The sequence below is a fragment of the Myotis nattereri genome (genome assembly GCF_964212035.1).
Source record: "Myotis nattereri genome assembly, chromosome: 1".
Classification (NCBI taxonomy): Eukaryota; Metazoa; Chordata; class Mammalia; order Chiroptera; family Vespertilionidae; genus Myotis; species Myotis nattereri.
The window spans coordinates 58,224,446-58,242,860 of record NC_138075.1 but is presented as its reverse complement, the minus strand read 5'-3'; the positions used below and the strand labels follow the sequence as shown (position 1 = coordinate 58,242,860).

The 18,415-nt window shown below is 44.1% G+C and overlaps 1 protein-coding gene across 1 annotated transcript in view; it reads left to right on the top strand.

Moving 5' to 3' along the window:
* Window positions 1-2,414: 2,414 nt before the first annotated feature.
* TMOD2 (tropomodulin 2) overlaps window positions 2,415-18,415 on the top strand; it is a 52,812-nt gene continuing 36,811 nt past the window's right edge. Inside the window, exons 1-3 of the mRNA XM_081108958.1 lie at window positions 2,415-2,706; window positions 16,052-16,249; window positions 17,777-17,933. Coding sequence (XP_080965084.1) covers window positions 16,124-16,249; window positions 17,777-17,933 — 283 coding nt within the window. The 5' untranslated portion in view covers window positions 2,415-2,706; window positions 16,052-16,123. The remainder of the gene's footprint in view (window positions 2,707-16,051; window positions 16,250-17,776; window positions 17,934-18,415) is intronic.

Sequence of the window (18,415 nt, the reverse complement as noted above, 5' to 3'; positions counted from 1 at the left end):
TTTTTTTAGTTAGTTTGTTTTTTGAAATGCAATAACCATTTATTTTAGATTTTAAAAATAGCTATTTGGGAAGTACAATTCAGGCAGAAACTCAGAGAGTGTTCCAATTAGGAGACAAAGGCAAGGTGTATTTATGAGAAAGGAAAAGGAAACAATGACATCATTGGAAAGCATTTCTAATGGTGCAAAAAACATAACATAGTGTCTGTCCATCAAATTTTAATGTAAAAAATAGAAAGTTTAAGTGTTCTACCTTCCCCACTCATCCATTAACACCTACTAGCTTCTAGCCCTCCTAGTACAGATGAAGGTTGATTAGAAGTTCCTTTTCATAACTTTTTCTTTAGTTTGGTGTCAGCATTGACTATCAGATTGCTCTTGCATCTTTGCTTTGGCTGCCAACTATGACTTTAACTTAAGAGATCATTTTTATGCCTGCTTCCTTTCATAGTTTTTGTCTGAATAATGCTCCACTCATTTCATCACACACAGACATTTTACACTATTGAGTATCTTTGCTATATCAAATCTTTGCTACTCTTTTTTATCTGAATAAAATTGTTTTATTATTTTCAGTGTATGCCTAGCATCAGCTTTCTCTGGGGAAACTGCCAGCTTGATCTGTAAGCAGTCCTGTCATTTATCAGAAGGCTATCATTTGTGACAAATGCACAACACAAATTCAAGATATCATGTCTGCTTCACAGGACGTTTGGAATAACAAATGTACAGGAAAACATGGGAATGTGATTTAAGCTGGTTTGGTCACACCTCCGTTTCAGTGAACTCTTTCCAAGCTCAGACTTGTCATTCTGGTGAGGAGACCCAGGGTGCTGTCCGTTACCACAGTTGAAAGTGGAAGCCACACTGGTTTCTCAGTCAGCAGCTCCTGTGTGCCGTTGTTCAGCATGCTACTTCCAAAAGCTTTAGACAATTCGCCTTATTTTCTGATGCAGCCCACTTGCTGGGGACGGTATGGACCTGTTTTGAAATGCAAAAAGGAAAGACAGTGCTGAGGGTGCCTCTTTGGGGAAGGCTCAAAGTCCCCAACGTGGAAGGAGAAAAGATAGGCTTAATGACCAGCTGACCGACCTTGAATAAGTCATATCACCTCTCTCTGCTACCTAGAACTCTGGAGAAAAATCTTCACTCTGCATTTCATAGGCTATTGCAAAAATCAAGTGAGAACATGAATCGATAGGAAAGTATGTTCACAAATGCATAGGGGTGTTATTATTTGCAACAGGGAATTTCCTCTGCAGCACTGTTTTATTGTTTTGTTTTTTCCAAATGATTACTGCACAGGTTTTGACAGATTATGATTCTGTTTTACCTCCATTCACCCTTTGCCTATTTCAGACAGAGATCACACCAGCAATGCTGCACCCGTCCCTTCAGTTCTTTTTTCTTCCACCACATCTCTGAGACACACGTCTCACCATAGTGTGAAATACTGCATAGTAGCTACTTACAAAACTCAAAGTACCTTAAACCGTCCAGCTAAGTGCTATAAGCAAGAGTTACACTAGGAGTATGCAGCAAGGGTTCAAAAAGGAGATCGCGTCTAACTAGAAAAAGCATCTGGAAGGTAACCCCATTATGCCGTATATTTTAGTAATTTTGGTATTTGTCCTATGTCACCGCACCCCACTCCCATGCTTCAAAGACAAGACAGTATTTTCTCTATCTTTGTAGCTCCCAAGAACCTGGCACAGAGGACAGGCGGCTCCCGGCCGGCCAGCGGTGTATGTTCAGGGATAAAGTGAACCAGCTAAACAGCTGACCATAAACCGGTTGGTTTTAACATTTATTTGCCCAGCCCAACACGGCCCAGTTATCTTTAGCTCAGCATTATATGTAAGGCTTTCTGGGTAAAAAGGTGTGGGGGGGAAGATCCCTGTAACTCCCAAGGAAGGAACCTTTGTTGAGCATGTGCTAAGCGCCAGACACAGGCGCTTTCACACAGGCACCTACTACGCGTTTGGTCCTCACAACTCATGCTTTAACCCTACTTACAGGTAAGGCCTTATACCAAGGCTCTCAGAGCTAAGTTGTTCAGCCTCCCGTCTAATGAAGCCACAGCATGTGCGCGGCCTCTCAGACACCCTCGCCCCCAAACTTAAGATCTGCTCGCTCACCTCCCCATCCCCAAGCATGTACCCCAGCTTCCCACGCCTGCGCCCCAGGCCCACGGAAAGCCAGTAAAACCTAGGGCAGGACTGGTCTGTATCTGAGCCTGGTCTGTATCTGAACTGGGTCTTGACAAGACCTGTGCGTAAAGATGCTCACTCACCCAACAGCTCCCCACAAGCTTGAAGAGCCCTTGCCACCCTCTCTATCTGTAGCCCTAGCTTCTCAAAGAGCCTGCACAGCTTTTTCCTAAGGCTGAGGCTATCCTCGCCTGCAGAGCGCTTATGGGATTCGGACGCAGAATCCGGGAGAAAACGCAAGGGAGCGAGGGAATGGAGAGCCCCGGGCGGCGGGGACCAGGCAGGGGGTCTCGCCACCGCGCGGCCGCGGCCGCTGGAACTACGCTTCCCAGCCTGCTCCGCTGCTGCCGCGCGCCGGGCGCCGTGCCCGCCGGCCGGGAGCCGCCTGTTGATCGCGCGCCCGCCTGGCCACGGCGCGCCCTGCTAGTGGCCCCGCTATTTCGAGCTGACGGACTGACGGCTCGCACCGCCGGCTCCGGGATGGACGCACGAACGGGTGAGCGCGCAGGGGCTGGGTGGGGGCCAGCCGGGACCAGGCGCGGTGTGCAGCCCGGGTCCGTGGCGCGGGGATGGCCGCGCCCTCCTGCAGCTGGAGGATGCTCCGTGGCGTCGGCGCTCAGCCGACCGGCTGGGCGCGGAGAGCGGGGCCGCCTCGTGCCTCCCGGCCGCGCGGGCTGCGCGGGGCTACGCTGAGGAGAGCGCTGCAGCGGGCGACGCGGGCGGGAGGCAGGGTCCCACGCCTTGCACTGCGGCTCCGCAGCCTCTGTAGCCGCCGTGCCGCTGCAGTGAGGGCGCGGTCCCCTGCCCTCCCCGGGCTGCGGTGCTGGGTTTTTCCACCCTGGGCTTTGTTTCCCACTTTCTCCTCTCCTGTGAACGTTTGACAAGCTCCTGGAGCCCGATTTACGCCTCTCCCTGCATCGCCTCTCACTGCACCGTTACCTTGGGCAACAGAGAAGGGTGGTCCCCGGCTAGCGTCCTTTTCTAAGATCTCCAGAGCTGTCACCCACAGGCGTTTCAGCTTTCAGAGAGCGGCCTCATGCAGGTCCTCGGGACCCTTCTATTTTTCCTGGTTAAAGAAATGGTAGCATGTGCTCCCTTGAGTCTTCTTAAATTTCCCGTTGATGTGCAGAAATTCAGATTGATTTTTAAATGCCATAATAATAATAAAATATTAATAAAATTCTTCTAATGGGAATTGTTACTTAAAGTATCCAAAGGGGATGCAGGCCAAATGCAAATTAGCAATGAAATGGTACGGCTTCATCCTGCCCTTCAAACATCTGAATCACGAGGCACTTGGAAAGGGAATGAAAAGAACATCGGAGCAGGTGCTTTTAAGATGGGTTCTTGTCCTGGCTCTAAGAAGCTGAGCGACTCTGGGCTAGTCCCTTCACCTCTCTGAGCCTCTTCCTCCATGTAAAATGGGACGTCTGGGTAAATGATTGCTAAACCTCTGTTCTCCCAGGACTCTCATATCAGGGAACTGAAGAGATGAGGATGCTCTGTTCAGCACCATCACGAAAGCCTGATTGTGACAGAACAAGTGGCTTTACCCTAGTGAGGAGCAAAGATTGTTAGGGCTTAGTCCATCTAATCTTTTAAAAAAGTGATTTCCTCTATCTGTTCTCTTTAATCCAATAAATATGTGTAACCATTTTTTTAATTTTTGTAGATTAATGTAAATTTTGTAGGCAACGTGTTATGTTCGTTTTTTATTTGCTGAAGGTGAGGTCAGGGTGAGGCAGCAGTGGTAGACGTGGTCAGTAAGGCTGTGGGGAGAAAGCCCAGCAGGAAGTAACCAGAGAGAGTATACACTGAGGAAACAGAGGACAGGTGCTGGTGGATTTATGTGACTAACAAATGCTACACAATAGAAGGCATGAGAGAGCCAGAAAAGCAGTGCAATGCCAACACTGCCATAACTGATTCAGACAAGGACTCACCCATGGTACTAAACCTCTGAGAGAAAGGTTGTTGGAAAACAGGATCCTCACATTATTTCAAAGTACCTCACCAGGGGTTACCTAGGAAACATGTGCCCTTCCAGGGGAGAGAGGAGGAGGTTATCACTTTAACCTAATGATCAGGCTTACCGGTACCTAGAATGGGTCCCCTGTTGGATGCAATAAGGCCATAACTTCACTATGGAGTGTTCTTGCCAAAAAGACTGGAGGACGGGAGCGTGGTAGATTAAAATACTCAAGTGATGTGACAACCAGTTCGGGTGTGTGAACTTGGGATCCTAGATCAGGGGGAAAAAAATGGCTATAAAAGATGATTTGGCCCTAGCCGGTTTGGCTCAGTGGATAGAGTGTCCTTCTGCAGACCGAAGGGTCCCAGGTTTGATTCCCGTCAAGGGCACATACCTCAACTGCAGGCTCCTCCCCGGCCCCGGCCCTGGTCAGGGCGTGTGCAGGAGCCACCCAATCAATGTGTTTCTCTCACATTGATGTTTCTCTGTCTTTCCATCTCTCTTCCACTCTCTCCAAAAAATTAATTAATTAATTAATTAAAATAAAAGATTATTTGGTGACAATTGGGGAAAGTTGAATAGTAGAAAATATTATGGAATTACTTTTCATTTCCTGAGGTGCAGCAGTGGTGCTGTGGTTTTGTAGGACACTGCTCTTATTCTTTTGAGATGTGGGTGTCAGAGGCAAAGTGTTATGACATCTGCAACTTTCAGCTGGTTCAGGGAAAAGGTCTGAGAGTGGGGGAGCGAGCTCAGAAATACAGCAAAGTGATGACATTGGGTGAGTCAAAGACAGTGGTATACAGGTACGTACTGTATTATCTTTTGCCTTTTGGTAGACTGAAAGCCTTTACATAAAGTCATTGGGGGATATTAACAAAATAAGCAAATAAGGCGAGAGCACTGTGGAGGGCTGTGGGTCGGTGACAGACGGCTGCAGTGACGCTGTGGGGAACGCATAGTAAATCTGTGGCTTCAGGTTCCCCACTGAAACCCTCTTGCAGGCGTGAGTGGGGTCAGGGAAAGTTCCCTTTTTTGGTTTATGTTGGCTACTATCAAGCATTGTCTTAGGACACCCCATCTCCTAACTCTAACCTCAAGTATTAATAATTCCCAAACCTTAGAAATCGTAGCCCTACCCAAGAACCATCTTGAAATGCTGTCCCTTTCCTCTCTGTGTTCGAGATCTGTGTAAATGTAGAAGGACATCCCAGGTGGTGGCTCTTTTTATTTGGGGTTAGGGAAGTGTTGGGGGAAAGACATGCAGCTTTTTGATAGAACAGAAGTTGTAGGGTTTCCTTTCATTCCCTTTATTTGTAGATCACTTACAACCAAATGTTTCCTTGTAGACTATGAGTGGTCCGAAAAGGTTCATAGAAGGCATGTGCAAAAGAGACGTTCTATTTCCAGACCAAGAAAACAGAAATAACTTTTGTTCGTATGTTAATCCTCACCCAATGATATTTTTCCATTGATTTTTAGGGAGAGTGGAAGAGAGAGGGAAAGACAGAGAGAAACATTGATGTTAGAGAAATACATCGGTTGATTACCTTCTTCATGTGCCTGAACAGAACCTTTTGTTACAAGGATATTTTTACTACCCCTGAAATATATATATATTCCTGTTTTTAAGTTTTGCCCTCCTGTTTTGGCATCTCTTTCATGTGTTTTGCCAGTATCCTGGATTTCCCTAGTGACAGTTGAATAGAGTGGGAATGCGAAGATCACCTCTAGTACTGTGGATAACAGGAGTTCATGAAACAGGGCAAAAGGCTAGCCATGCCAAACCTGGACACAGGAGTAAGAAGCAAATCTGAGGCACCAGTCCTAAGAAAGAAACAGGAGGCCTCTCATCAGAGTGGTTGGAGGGGTCCAGTGTCTAGTGAGCAGGGCTGCTGTTCTGCCAGTATATGCAAGGAAGACCATCTCTCTTGCCTATAGCTGACAACCATTCTGACTGGGCAGTGCCCAGTCCATACCAGTTGCTAAGTATTTGGATCACTTGGTAAGCATTCGTGAGTCAGGGTCCACACAATACCCATAAGTCATAACAAAGCATTGGCCAAAACCTGGGATACAGATGCCGGAGAAAGAGGCCAGATAGGTGGGTCAGAAACTACATAAGCAGGCAGAAGTGAGTCAAAAGACAAGAAGTAGGGAATCCATAGTGCCAGTCAGTCAGGAATTGAAAAGCTCATAACTTCCTGAAGGCAATAGGAGAAGACATGGCTAGCACCAATAGGCAGCTAAAAACTAAAATGACACAGATACCCAAGTGGAAGGCAAGGAGGTAGAAACAGGGACTCCCCAGCAGACGGACAGTAGGGCCAGACAAAGGGGAAAGGCAGCAGCAGGGAGTAGAACCTAACAAGAGAATTGGAAACCAGGTGGCTGTCTGGGCAGGCAGCAAGACTTTCATGCTAAAGAGCTTCTGCTACAGCCAAGAAGTTTCTTGGCTACTTCCTTCCCAGGTGGAAACCTATCTCATATTTTCGAAAGCCTACACGTGGTGGCTCGCTACACCTGGCAACACTGACTCAGAGCTCTTATAGGATGTTGCCTCTCTATATTCAACAGATCCTGACAAGGATAACAGAGGGAACAGATACCTCAAATAGAAGATTATTCCCAGACCAAGGACAAATGAGAAATGGTTTTGACTGAGGGTTTGCATGCTGTAGACTCTGAACCTAGTACACACAGGATCACATTTAGCATCATCTCCACCTTCTGAGCTAGTACTGGGTTTTGCTCGTTTTGTAGAGAAAGGAACAGAGGCTCAGATTTGTCACCCATTCATGGACCTATAACCATTAAACCCAGGGCAGGTTGACTCCAGGGCTCATGCTTTTAGTCTTCCATCTCCTGAACCTGGAGGGGGATGGTCACTGGAGGGCTCATTGTTTTAAAAGGAGACTTTTAAAGCACAGTTTGAGCTATGCTAACTTTTGTGTTGTAAGATAAGAACAAGTAGTCTCAGATACAAACTCTTGATCCCCCTTTCAGCTTGTTCCCTCCAATTGCCTTGTCACATTTTTGGCCTGAAATTCCTCCTTATTCCAACCTATTCTCTGTCCTTTATCTCCTGCAAGAACATTCTAGAATATGGCAGAGGCCATTTGGTTGTTTTAAAAAAAAGAAATAAAAATTGGGGGATATTAATAACATAATAGGTAAATAAAGAGATGACTATGCCATCTTAAAATAGCTAGATTCCAAAGCACAGGCTATGTGTTTTGTACACATCTTTGTATTTACCCACAGCTAGAAAGGAATTAAATATGTAAGATCAATTCAAGTTTTATTAGAGGATATGTAGGTGTGCTGATTTTATTCTAATTTATTTGTTTTAGGAAATGTGGATTTGGCTCTTGTACAGATTGGCTCTTGTAAAAATTATTATGAAATATTGAAGATGTGTGATTAAAAAATAACTTCTCCCGTACCGACTACCCCCACTTGGGATTAAATCATTGCCAATACAGTTGAAGCCCTAGTCCCCCTTCTCCAATCAAATCCCACCGCACCCCCCCCCCCCCCCAGTGTGGTCTGTCCTTTTCATGAGCAGTCCTTGGTGTCTTTCCTAGGTAGGTATGTACTCCGAAGCAACTTCTGGCACCATTTTCCCCATTTAAAAAACTTTTCACTAGGTTTTTATGAGTAGTTTTTGTTTGTTCTTTTGTAAAAATTACTCTCTGGTTTGGATTGATTTTAATAAATAGGGCTGCTTGTTTTGGCTTTGGTTATACGTCTTTGCATATAGGCAGGGCCAAAGGCTGGACACTTTGTGTTGTATCTGATTTTCCTTTTCCATACCACAGTTACACAAAGAAGGTAGGGGGGAAAAAAAGCAAAGAAAGCCACCCTCCTTGATTTCCTTCTCAGGGCTTGTACCTTTAGGTGATAGCAAGAGTTACCTGAGAGCCCAAGGCATTCTTTCTCCTGTTTTCCATTTTCCTGACTTGGCTCAGTGTGTGTGCCCACCTGGACTCCTGAAGCTGTATTTGGCCTTGCTTCATTCCAAGGTGCACATTAGTATCTTGTTGCATGTTGAGCGCTTGCCATGGGACAGACACTCTTCCGGAGGTGAGGCCGTGGCAGTGCTTTGCAAACTTTCCACTGTGGCATCACTAACAGGAGGAGAGGATAAATATGAACCCTTCTGGGCCTGGGTGGGGCTAAAGCAGGTCAGCCATGATTTTAAAGGCTATGTGAATGTTGTGTTCTTCTCCATAGTATATCTGTATTTGTTACTAAAAAATAATAACTAGCTTTCCCCCAAATCTTCAACTCAAAGTTGTACTCCAAGAGGATGCACCTTTTACTTTTTTCTCCTCTGGCTTTGCGATCCCTTAGTACATTGACACAACAAATGCAGTTTTACCAGGGACTGTTGCATAGTGTTAACATATAATTGTAGCCCTGGCTGGTGTGGTTCAGTTGGTTGGGTGTCATCCCATGCACCAAAAGGTTGGTGGTTTGATTCCCAGTCAGGGCACATGCATGGGTTGTGGGCTTGATCCATGTTGTGCTCTCACATTGTGCTCTCACATTGATGTTTCTCTCTCTCTCTCTCTTTCTCTCTCTCTCTCTCTCTCTCTCTCTCTCTCTCTCTCTCCCTCTCTCTCTCTCTCCTCTTCTCCCTCTCTCCCTCTCTCCTTCATTCCTTCTCTCCCTCTCTCCTTCTCCCTCTCCCTTCTTCTTTCTCTAAAAATCAATAAAAATATTTTTAAAAAACATATTATTGTAACTACTTAATTAATTGTCTCTCTCACTGCTAAACCATAAGCTCATTTGGGGCATAGGCTATCATCTGTTTTATTTGCTCCTGTTGTCCCAGCAGCGTCTGGCAAACATGGGCTTTCAATAGATATTTGTTGAATGAATATGCAAACCTGAGCTGGAGAAAGAATATAAAGAATTTTGATGTTGTCCCTGTCATCTTAGGGTTTGTGGTGTATTCAGAGAGAGAACCATAGATGTAACCTACATGAAAAGATAATGGGAGAGCAAGGAATGAACAGCAAATTGTTAACATAGGCGATTCGAGTTGAGGAAGTAGAGCAACTTCTATGGGCTTATGTGGTCTCAGAAAATTCCATGACAGGGCGTGGAAGCAGTGGATATAGGAATGAGCTCTGGACCAGTGGGTCACTTCACCTCTCTCAGCTCATTTCCTTCATCAGACATTTGTTGCACAATATTTGTTGGATGCCTACTCTGGTTCAAGACCTATGCTGAGAGCCAGGATTACAACAGTGACTGAAGTCCCCACCCTCACAAAGATAAGCAAGGAAGACAAAGATAAGATAAGCAATTTCAACAAAGTCAAGGAAAGCTCTGACTGAGGGCTATGCCACCAGGATGGAGAGTAACTCAGACCTTGCCTGGGGGTCCAAACAAGGCCTCTCTGAGGAGTTGAAGCTTGCATTGAGACTCGAAGATGAGTAAGACAGCAGTGAGCGGCGGAGGAGGGGGTAGGAGTGCTCTGAGCAAACAACATAAGGCATGATCCAGGAACTGGAAGTGGTCCAGGAGGCTGGAGCCAGGAGGAGATGGGGGGGGGGGGGGGGGGGAGTGAGGATGTCAGAGGCCAGACTGTGAATCTGAACTGTATCCTCTAGGCAATGGGAAGCCTCTGGAGTATTTTAATAACTAGAGCAGAGATGTTTAAAAAGATCACTTTGGTTATTTGTATGTCGACTAGGTCAAGTGGGTAAGAGGGATGATCTGGTCAGTGAGGTAGAGTGAAGTAGGTGGGTTCTTAACAGATTTAGGTAAAGAAAGGATTTGGTGATTGATGGGTGGAAAGGAGACAAGGAAGACAAGGTATCAAGAATGGCTCCCTGGTTTCGGGGCCAACCTCCTGAAGTTAAAAATTCTAGAGGAGGAGAAGCTGTTTGGAAGGAAAGATGATGAGAGTACTTCTGACATCTGAGAACCTGAGGCAGCCAAGTAGAGATGTCAGTTCAACAGTTGGAAATATAAAAATCTCGCCCAGCTGGTGTGGCTCAGTGGTTGAGCACCGACCCATGAACCAGGAGGTCACATTTCTATTCCCAGCCAGGGCACATACCTGGGTTGCAGACTTGATCCGATCTGCAGTAGGGGGCTTGCAAGAGGCAGTCAATCAATGATTCTCTCTTATCACTAATGTTTCTGTCTCTCTCCCTCTCCCTTCCTCTCTCTGAAATCAATAAAAACATATTTTTTTAAAGAAAAAGGAATATATAAATCTAGTCCTCAGGATCAAAGTCTAAAACAAAGATACAGATTTGGGGATCTTCGGGGTATGGGTAATAATTAAAACTTTGGAGGAGATGAGTTCCCCCAGGGAAAATGTGTAGTGTGAGAAAACAAGTTCTAAGACAGGACCTTGTAGCCTGCCAGTATTTAAGGTAGAGGAAGAAGATTTGTCAAAAGAGACTGAATAGCCCAGCCAGTGTTACTCAGTGGTTGAGCGTCAACCTAGGAACCAAGAGATCACTGGTTCAATTCCCAGTCAGGGCACATGCCCAGGTTGCAGGAGGCAGCCAATCTATGATTCCCTCTCATCACTGATGTTTCTCTCTCCCCCTCCCTTCCTCTCTGAAATCAATAAAAATATATATATTAAAAAAGAGACTGAGATGGAGTGATCAGAGAAGTAGGAGGAAAACCATCTATGCTGCTGGACTGGGTGATCGTTAAGGCCTCAGTCAGCTCTGACAGTCTGTGGTCCCAGAGCTGGAATCTAAGCCAGAGCACATGGATAAGCCATGAGGACAAGGAGGACATTCCAAGTAATATTACTATATCAGCCAAGATCCCAATAAAAAACAGAGGACACACTCAAACTGAATAATTAGAAGGAATTTTAATAAAGAGGCTATTTACAAAGATGTAGGGAGGGTTTAAGGAGTCTGATAAGGCAGAAATCTGGCCCTAGCCACAGAGAGATCCTTCCCCACTCCAAGGACTACAAAGGAGGCTGCCTGATAGGAGATGTGGCCTCCGGGCCCACCTTCCTCCCCTCTCCCCTGCCCTCCAGTTTCCTGCTGTTTGCCTCCTATTGGCCAAGCAAAAGCCAGAGCACAAGGAAGCCACCGATGTTGTGTAAATACATCATCTTCCTGGGGCACAGCAGGGTGGGGAGTGGATGTGGAGGGGCAAACAAGATATCCGGAACAAGTACGTGGGAAAATGGAAGTGAATGGATAAGAGCATGCGTTAGTTTCTTATTGCTGCTGTCACAAATTTGGTGGCTTAAAACAACACAAATTTATTATCTTACAGTTTGGGGAGCTAGAAGTCCAAAGCAGGTTTCATCAGGCTAAAATCAATGCGTTCCTTTCTGAAGGCTCTGAGGGAGACTCCACTTCCTTGTCTTTTCCAGTTTCTCTAGAGCCCCCTTCTCTGCCCCTTCCTCCACCTTCAAAACAATTGCATCTGCTTCTGTGGTCACATCTTGTTCTCTGACTCCTGCTTTCTGCTTTCTTCTTTTAAGAGCCCTTGTGATTAGTAGAACCCACCCAGATAACCCAGGATAACCGCCCCAGTTAAAAAATTTGTATTTAATCACACTGGTCTCTTTGCCATGTAAGTAACATTCCCAGGTTCCAGGGGATTAGCATGGGGCATCTTTAAGGGGCAATTATTCTGCCTACAATTTAGAGTGAATGAACAAACCATTTTGACTGGATTGGAGGGCTCCCTAGGAAAGTAATGAAAACAGGAAGCGCAGATCAAAGCCGAATTATGGAAGCTTTAAATGCTAAACTGTATGAATGTTTTTCTGTAGAGAAGAAGGAGCCACTGTAAGTCCTCCACCAGGGTAGTGGCTTGTTAGCAGTGTTAAGAAAGATGATCTGACCGTGGTGCTCTGGGTGGCTTAGAGGGAAGAACAGAAACCTTTCAAGATGCAATTAGAGTAGTCCAGGCCCAGCGGAACAAAAGTCTGAAACGAGAATGACAGGAAGGGATGGTGTGAAAAGTACAGTGCAGTGAGATTCTACAAGAGGGCTAGCCAGCTGGACATGGAAGGAAGGGGAGGAATCTGAGCTTTGGAAGTGTCTCACTGGTAGACTAATGGTACGATCTAGAAAATCAGGAGAGCAAATCTGTTTCTGGGGAAGATGATGAGTTAGGGTATAGTCATAGAGTCCTGGAATAGCAATACAAATAGAATCTTATCCATGTTAAGATGCTGCCTATTGTAAACACATGAATATTTATGTGCCACTAAGGAAAGACTAAAATATGGTACATGCCTTCTTAAATATACAATTTTTACTTTATTGAAAGAGCTATCTTAGCCTTACACCCAGATTTTTGAAGTCTTTTAATTGACATACAATAAATTGCACATATTTAAAGTGTATACAGTTTGATATGTTTTGACATACGCATGCATCTGTGACACTATCAGCACAATCAAGGTAGTTCATAACCCCAAATTGCCTCTTTTTTTATAATATATTTTTATTTTTTAATTAGAGTTGAGGTACAGTATAGTTTCAGGTGCACCACCCAGTGATTGGACATTTATATAACCTACAAAGTGATCATCCTGATAAATCTAGTACCATCTAACACCATACATAGTCATTATAATATTGCTGGCTATATTTCCTATGCTGTACTTTATATTCCCATGACTATTCTGTACCTACTAATTTGTACTTCTTTTTTTTTTTTAATTCTTGTTGTTGAAAGTATTACATATATTCCCTTTATTCCTGCTAGCCCACCCCTCCTTCCAGCCCAGGCCTTCACCCCCCTATTGTCTTTGTCCTTTGGTTATGCTTATATGCATGCAAGTTCTTTGGTTTATCTCTTAACCCACCCCCCACCCCCACCCCCACCCATCCTCCCCTGCCTTCCCTCTGAGGTTTGACGGTCTGTTCGATGTTTCTGTGTCTCTGGGTTTATTTTTGTTCATCAGATTATGTTATATTCCACAAATGAGTGAGATCATGTGATACTTGCCCCTTTGTAATTCCTCCCCCTGTCTCTCCCTACCTCTCTTCAATCTGTAAGCAGCTACTGATTTGCTTTCTGTCATATAGATCAGTCTACATATTCTAGAATTTTATTTTATTTTTTTTAATTTTTTTAATTTTATTGATTTTTTACAGAGAGGAAGGGAGAGAGATAGAGAGTTAGAAACATCGATGAGAGAGGAGCATCGATCAGCTGCCTCCTACACATCTCCTACTGGGGATGTGCCCGCAACCCAGGTACATGCCCTTGACCGGAATCGAACCCGGGACCCTTCAGTCCGCAAGCCGACGCTCTATCCACCGAGCCAAACCGGTTTCGGCTAGAATTTTAGATAAATGTAATTATACCATATACATTCCTTTGGGTCTGGCTTCTTTCATTCAGTATAATTATTTTGAGGTTCATCCATATCATCATGTGTATCAATCGCTCATTTGTTTTTATTTCTGAGTAGATTCCATTATGTGGACATACCACACTTTGTTAATCCATCCACCTACTAATGACCATTCAGGTTGTTTGCAGTTTTTGTCTGTTACAAATAAAGCTGCTCTGAACATACACAGATTTTTAAAATAGCATACCATCCCTGTGCAACATAAAAAGGGAAAATGCAAGTGAAATGAATTGGCTGATATTCTTAAAACTTCTTCGTGTTCAGATCCCAACTTTCTGAATCATTTTTGACTCATAGTCATCAATGTCTCTTTTGTTTCCACCCAGTACCTCCTCTTTGCCATCAAAAATGGTAATTTTATAAAAGTCATTGATGTTGGGTCTTAAACCATTCTATAATTATACGGAACTGGCCTAATCTGGACCTTCCTTTGGGAGTGTTGCTAAATACCCTTGAGTCGCCATGTCTCCCACTTCCTCCCCACTAGGTTTTAAAGAGTCCCTGGAATTGTTTTCCAAATCCCTGACACCTATTCTGCTAGTTTTGAAGCTGGTGCTTTTGATATTTATGCATATGTAGGCTGTGACAAGTCTTTCTTGACTGCTGCTGTGTCAGTGGTTGAGAGCCATCAATTGTAAGATAAATGTCAATTTCAGAATGTTATATTGTCGGAAACTGTTCATCTTAGAAACCGTAGGTAAGGTAGTTTAACCAGTTTGTTTGATGGCTAAGAGCCTGGCTGATTGAGATCCTTGTCCACAGTCACACAGTAAATTGATGGTAGCTGGGACCAGAACAAAGTATATATGGTGTAGTTTGTTTCTCTGACTTTAGTGGGATGAATTTTGTTTTGTTTTTACTGGAATATAGCCATTGAAGCTAAAAGAAGGTGGACTTATGAAAGGGAAAGAGAGTTACATTATATATGGAAATGGCACAAATAGAAAACCACAAACTTTAATATGGTGAATAGTTGAATTAATAAGGAGAGGGAAACAACATTCTTTCCATGACAAACCATTTTTCATTCTTACTGTTTCAAGTATCTTATTAAAAACAGGGCTTCTCAGATCATTCCTCTACTTTAAAAATTTGGAGTGGCTCCTTATCTCCCAACAGAATAAAGCCCGGGTTCTTAGGCAAGGCATATAGGGAAGGCCCTTCACAGATGTCTTCCTTGTCTTTCCTCTTCCCTTCCGGCAACTCTCCCCTCTAGACACACAAGCATTCCCCAACTTACCATGTACTTCCTTACCTTTGTGCCTTTGTTTACACTGTTCCTTTTTCCTAAGAATGACCCTTCCCCACTCATGTCTACCCTATGACCTCTATGACCTCTTCCTTAAAGTTTCAAACTAAACCTCTTTTTCCCAGTGTCCCTTCAAACCCTAGATCCTTTTATCCAATAATTATCTCCTTATATGTTTTAAACTTACTTTATACATTAGTTTTGTTATAACACTTATCCTATTTGTGTGTCTCACTGAGCTGTGATCTCCTTGGGGAAGGGTCATACCTTGTTTGCCTTTGTATTCCTGTTTTCTAGAATGCTGCCTGGTAATTAGGGGGCATACAGCAAATATTAATTGCCTTGAAAGATCTGACAGATAGTAATACTTCCTAAGGAGAAACACAATCAATTGAGTACATTGTTATTTCCTAAATGTGGTATTATCTTTCAAGGGAATACCTGTAAAATCCTCTGCGAAGAAGAAGGGATGAGTAAAAATTTCACTGTGAGTGGAAGTTTAGGGGTGAGGTGGTATAAAAAGTGGGTATTGAAAGGGGAATGGACTAGGAATGTAAAGAATTGAGCAGGATGGCCCAGGAAACAAAAAGGAAATAGGACTAAAAGAGAATGGGAGAGGAGGAAAGAAGAACAGAGAGAACAGTGGAGAGGGTGAGCATGCTGCCAGTATTTTAGAATCTCCTTAGTCTAATGGCAGGGGAGCTGCTGGACAATGCTTTCTCACATGAATGTTCCAAACTCTCTTTCTGAATGAACTCCATTTTGTATTCTTCACATTACTCTTTCTCTGAAAAGACACAAGTGTGCTGCTCACAACTGCCGTACAATTGGTGCATTGTTCTTCACTGTGTTCTGTGGAAAGCTGGAGGAGGCAGAGTAGTATAGTGGGAAGGCACTCACTACCCTGGGAATCAGAAGGCCAGGCACATCCCAGTTCTGGAGCCTCAAGCAAAGCACTTGGCCACTCTTCACCTCAGACTCTTTATCTGTAAAATAGGTTATTGATATCTGTCGTCCAGGCTTTTTTTTTTCCAGGTGGTTGTAAAGATCTAAGTAAGTAAAATAATATACATGAAAATACTTTGTAAGTGGTCAGGTTGCTCTACAAATGAAGGTAATATCACCTTTTTTGTTGAATTATTCGTCCAATAGAGAGACTCCACTGGCAGATAGCATAGCCCTGTCTCCTGTTAATAAAGCCTGTTTGCAGAAAGGAGATAACAGTGTTTCTTTCTTATTAGTGGCATTCTGAGGTCTCAGGACGCTGGCCCATTTAAATGTGCACGGCCCATGAGAAGGGCATCTGAGAAACCATGGCGCTCCCTTTTCAAAAAGAGTTGGAGAAATATAAGAACATTGATGAAGATGAGCTTCTTGGAAAACTCTCAGAAGAGGAATTGAAACACTTGGAAAATGTTCTTGATGACCTAGATCCCGAGGTTAGTGACCTGGAACTGAAGCAGCATGGTTAATGATAGTCCCGGATAAATGGCGTGGCATGTCCTTAAATAATGGCATAGAAATCCCTTAGCTCCAAATGCGAATTCTGTGTTCTTCCCTGATTGGTCCTGAGTCACTTGCTCTTCGAAATTTATGGAGAATCTCAGTAACCACAATCTGTAATATGATTTCTCAAAAACAAGTGTAATGTAAATGGGGAAAAGTAGTTTCCATTGATTGATGAAAGGCTAGTCTGACTTGGGTGAAAAGAAGGGGAAGAGAGAAAAGGAACAAATCTTACTGAGCTTCGTCTGTGAATCACACATTCTGCTGGACACAAAAGCCCCTTCGGTAAAGCGTATTATCCCCATTTCATAAATGAGGGGATTAACCAGGAGAAGTAATTTACCTAAGATGCCATACTAGTAAATGTCAGAGATGATATTTAAGCCAGGTCTTTAACCCCAAAGGCAGATCTTTTCTGTATCTAGTTTATTTAAAATGTATAGCCCTGGCCGGTGTGGCTCAGTTGGTTGGGCATCATCCTGTACACCGAAGGGCTGCCAGTTTGATTCCCGGTCAGCGCACATGCCCAGGTTGCAGGCTCAATCCCCGGTAGGGGGTGTGCAGGAGACAGTCAATTGAGGTTTCACTCTCACATTGCTGTTTCTCTCTCTCTCCCTCTCCTTTTCTCTCTCTCTAAAAAAATCAATTAAAAAATCTTTTTTTAAAAAAATGTATGAATAACTTGAAATCCTTGGTGATCCTACAACAATAGGTAGATTAGAATAACTGACCATAATATCAAATACACTTACGTGGAGCAATGCTCTTGATAATATCAAGTACATTAATATGTTTATGGGCTCTTGAAAAGCTAAGTAACTTGTTGTAGTGTTTCCTTCAGACCTGCTGGTATTAGCTTAAACTGAGAATCAGTGGCATCCAAAATAATGGTTTCACTATAAATAAAAATGTCACTAAAAATTATTTGTATGATAATCTGATGTGGCAGGTACTTTGGATACTCTATTTACTTTTAAAAATATAAGTATTCTGCTTGTATTGTTTAAACTTAAGGAAGGAATCTCTAAGCTTCATCAAGCAGGTACCATAATGTTCACTTACCTGCTTGGCCGGTTCCCCAGGAGAAGGCTTGGAAATAAGAGAGAATAGCCATATTGGCTCCTTTGTAGAATCTCCATATGACTGCCTGAGAGCACCTTGGGTGCAGATGTGGCCAAACCTAAGTGGGATCTATGAGGCTGCGGAGGGAGGCTGGCCTTGTGCTGTCACGTTCTAGAAGGCAGCTGCAGGAGTCCCAGAAGCTGCTCCAGCCACGTGTGTGTGCTGCCTGCCTTCGGGAGCCCTCTTCTCAGCGCAGGATATTAGAGCAGGTAGGGCCTCAGATGCCAAAGAAGCCCGCCCTTAGCTCACACCTCCCCCATGTACAGCAGAGGAGGGAGGGCCACAGGGTATCAGTTGGGCAGGCACCTTCCTTCCTGCTCACACCTCTGTCTTACCAGAGTGCCCTGCTACCAGCTGGATTCCGACAGAAAGACCAGACACAGAAAGCAGCCACCGGCCCCTTTGACCGCGAGCACCTCCTCATGTACCTGGAGAAGGAGGCTTTGGAACAGAAAGACAGGGAAGACGTTGTGCCTTTCACTGGAGAAAAGAAAGGTAAGGACCGCAGGTGGCGCCTCTTGGGACAAAGGCGCTCCTAGTGTATGTCCTGGAAGGTCAAGCCAGGCAACTGACCTGGGAATGGGAAATAAGCCCATAATTGAGTTCAGTATTTAAAAGAATCATGGCTGATGGATACATGTCAGTGTAGACATTTGTCCAGACCCATAGAATGTACACCCCCAAGAGTGAGCTCTAATGTAAACTCTAAGCTTTGGGTGATATCAGCGTAGGCTCATTGGCTGTAACAGATGCACGACTGTGCTGTGGGATATCAATAGAGGGGGAGATTGGCAGCGTGGGGCTAAGGGGGATATGGGAACTCTCAGTGCTTTCCTCTGTGAACCTAAAAACTGCTCCCCAAAATGAAGTTTATTAACTAAGTAAAAAGAAGCGTGAAGGTTAATTAAATGAATACTTTGAGTGTGGTGGTACTCAAATTAGTTCTGTAAAAAAAGAATCCTTAACTCCCAAAGAAA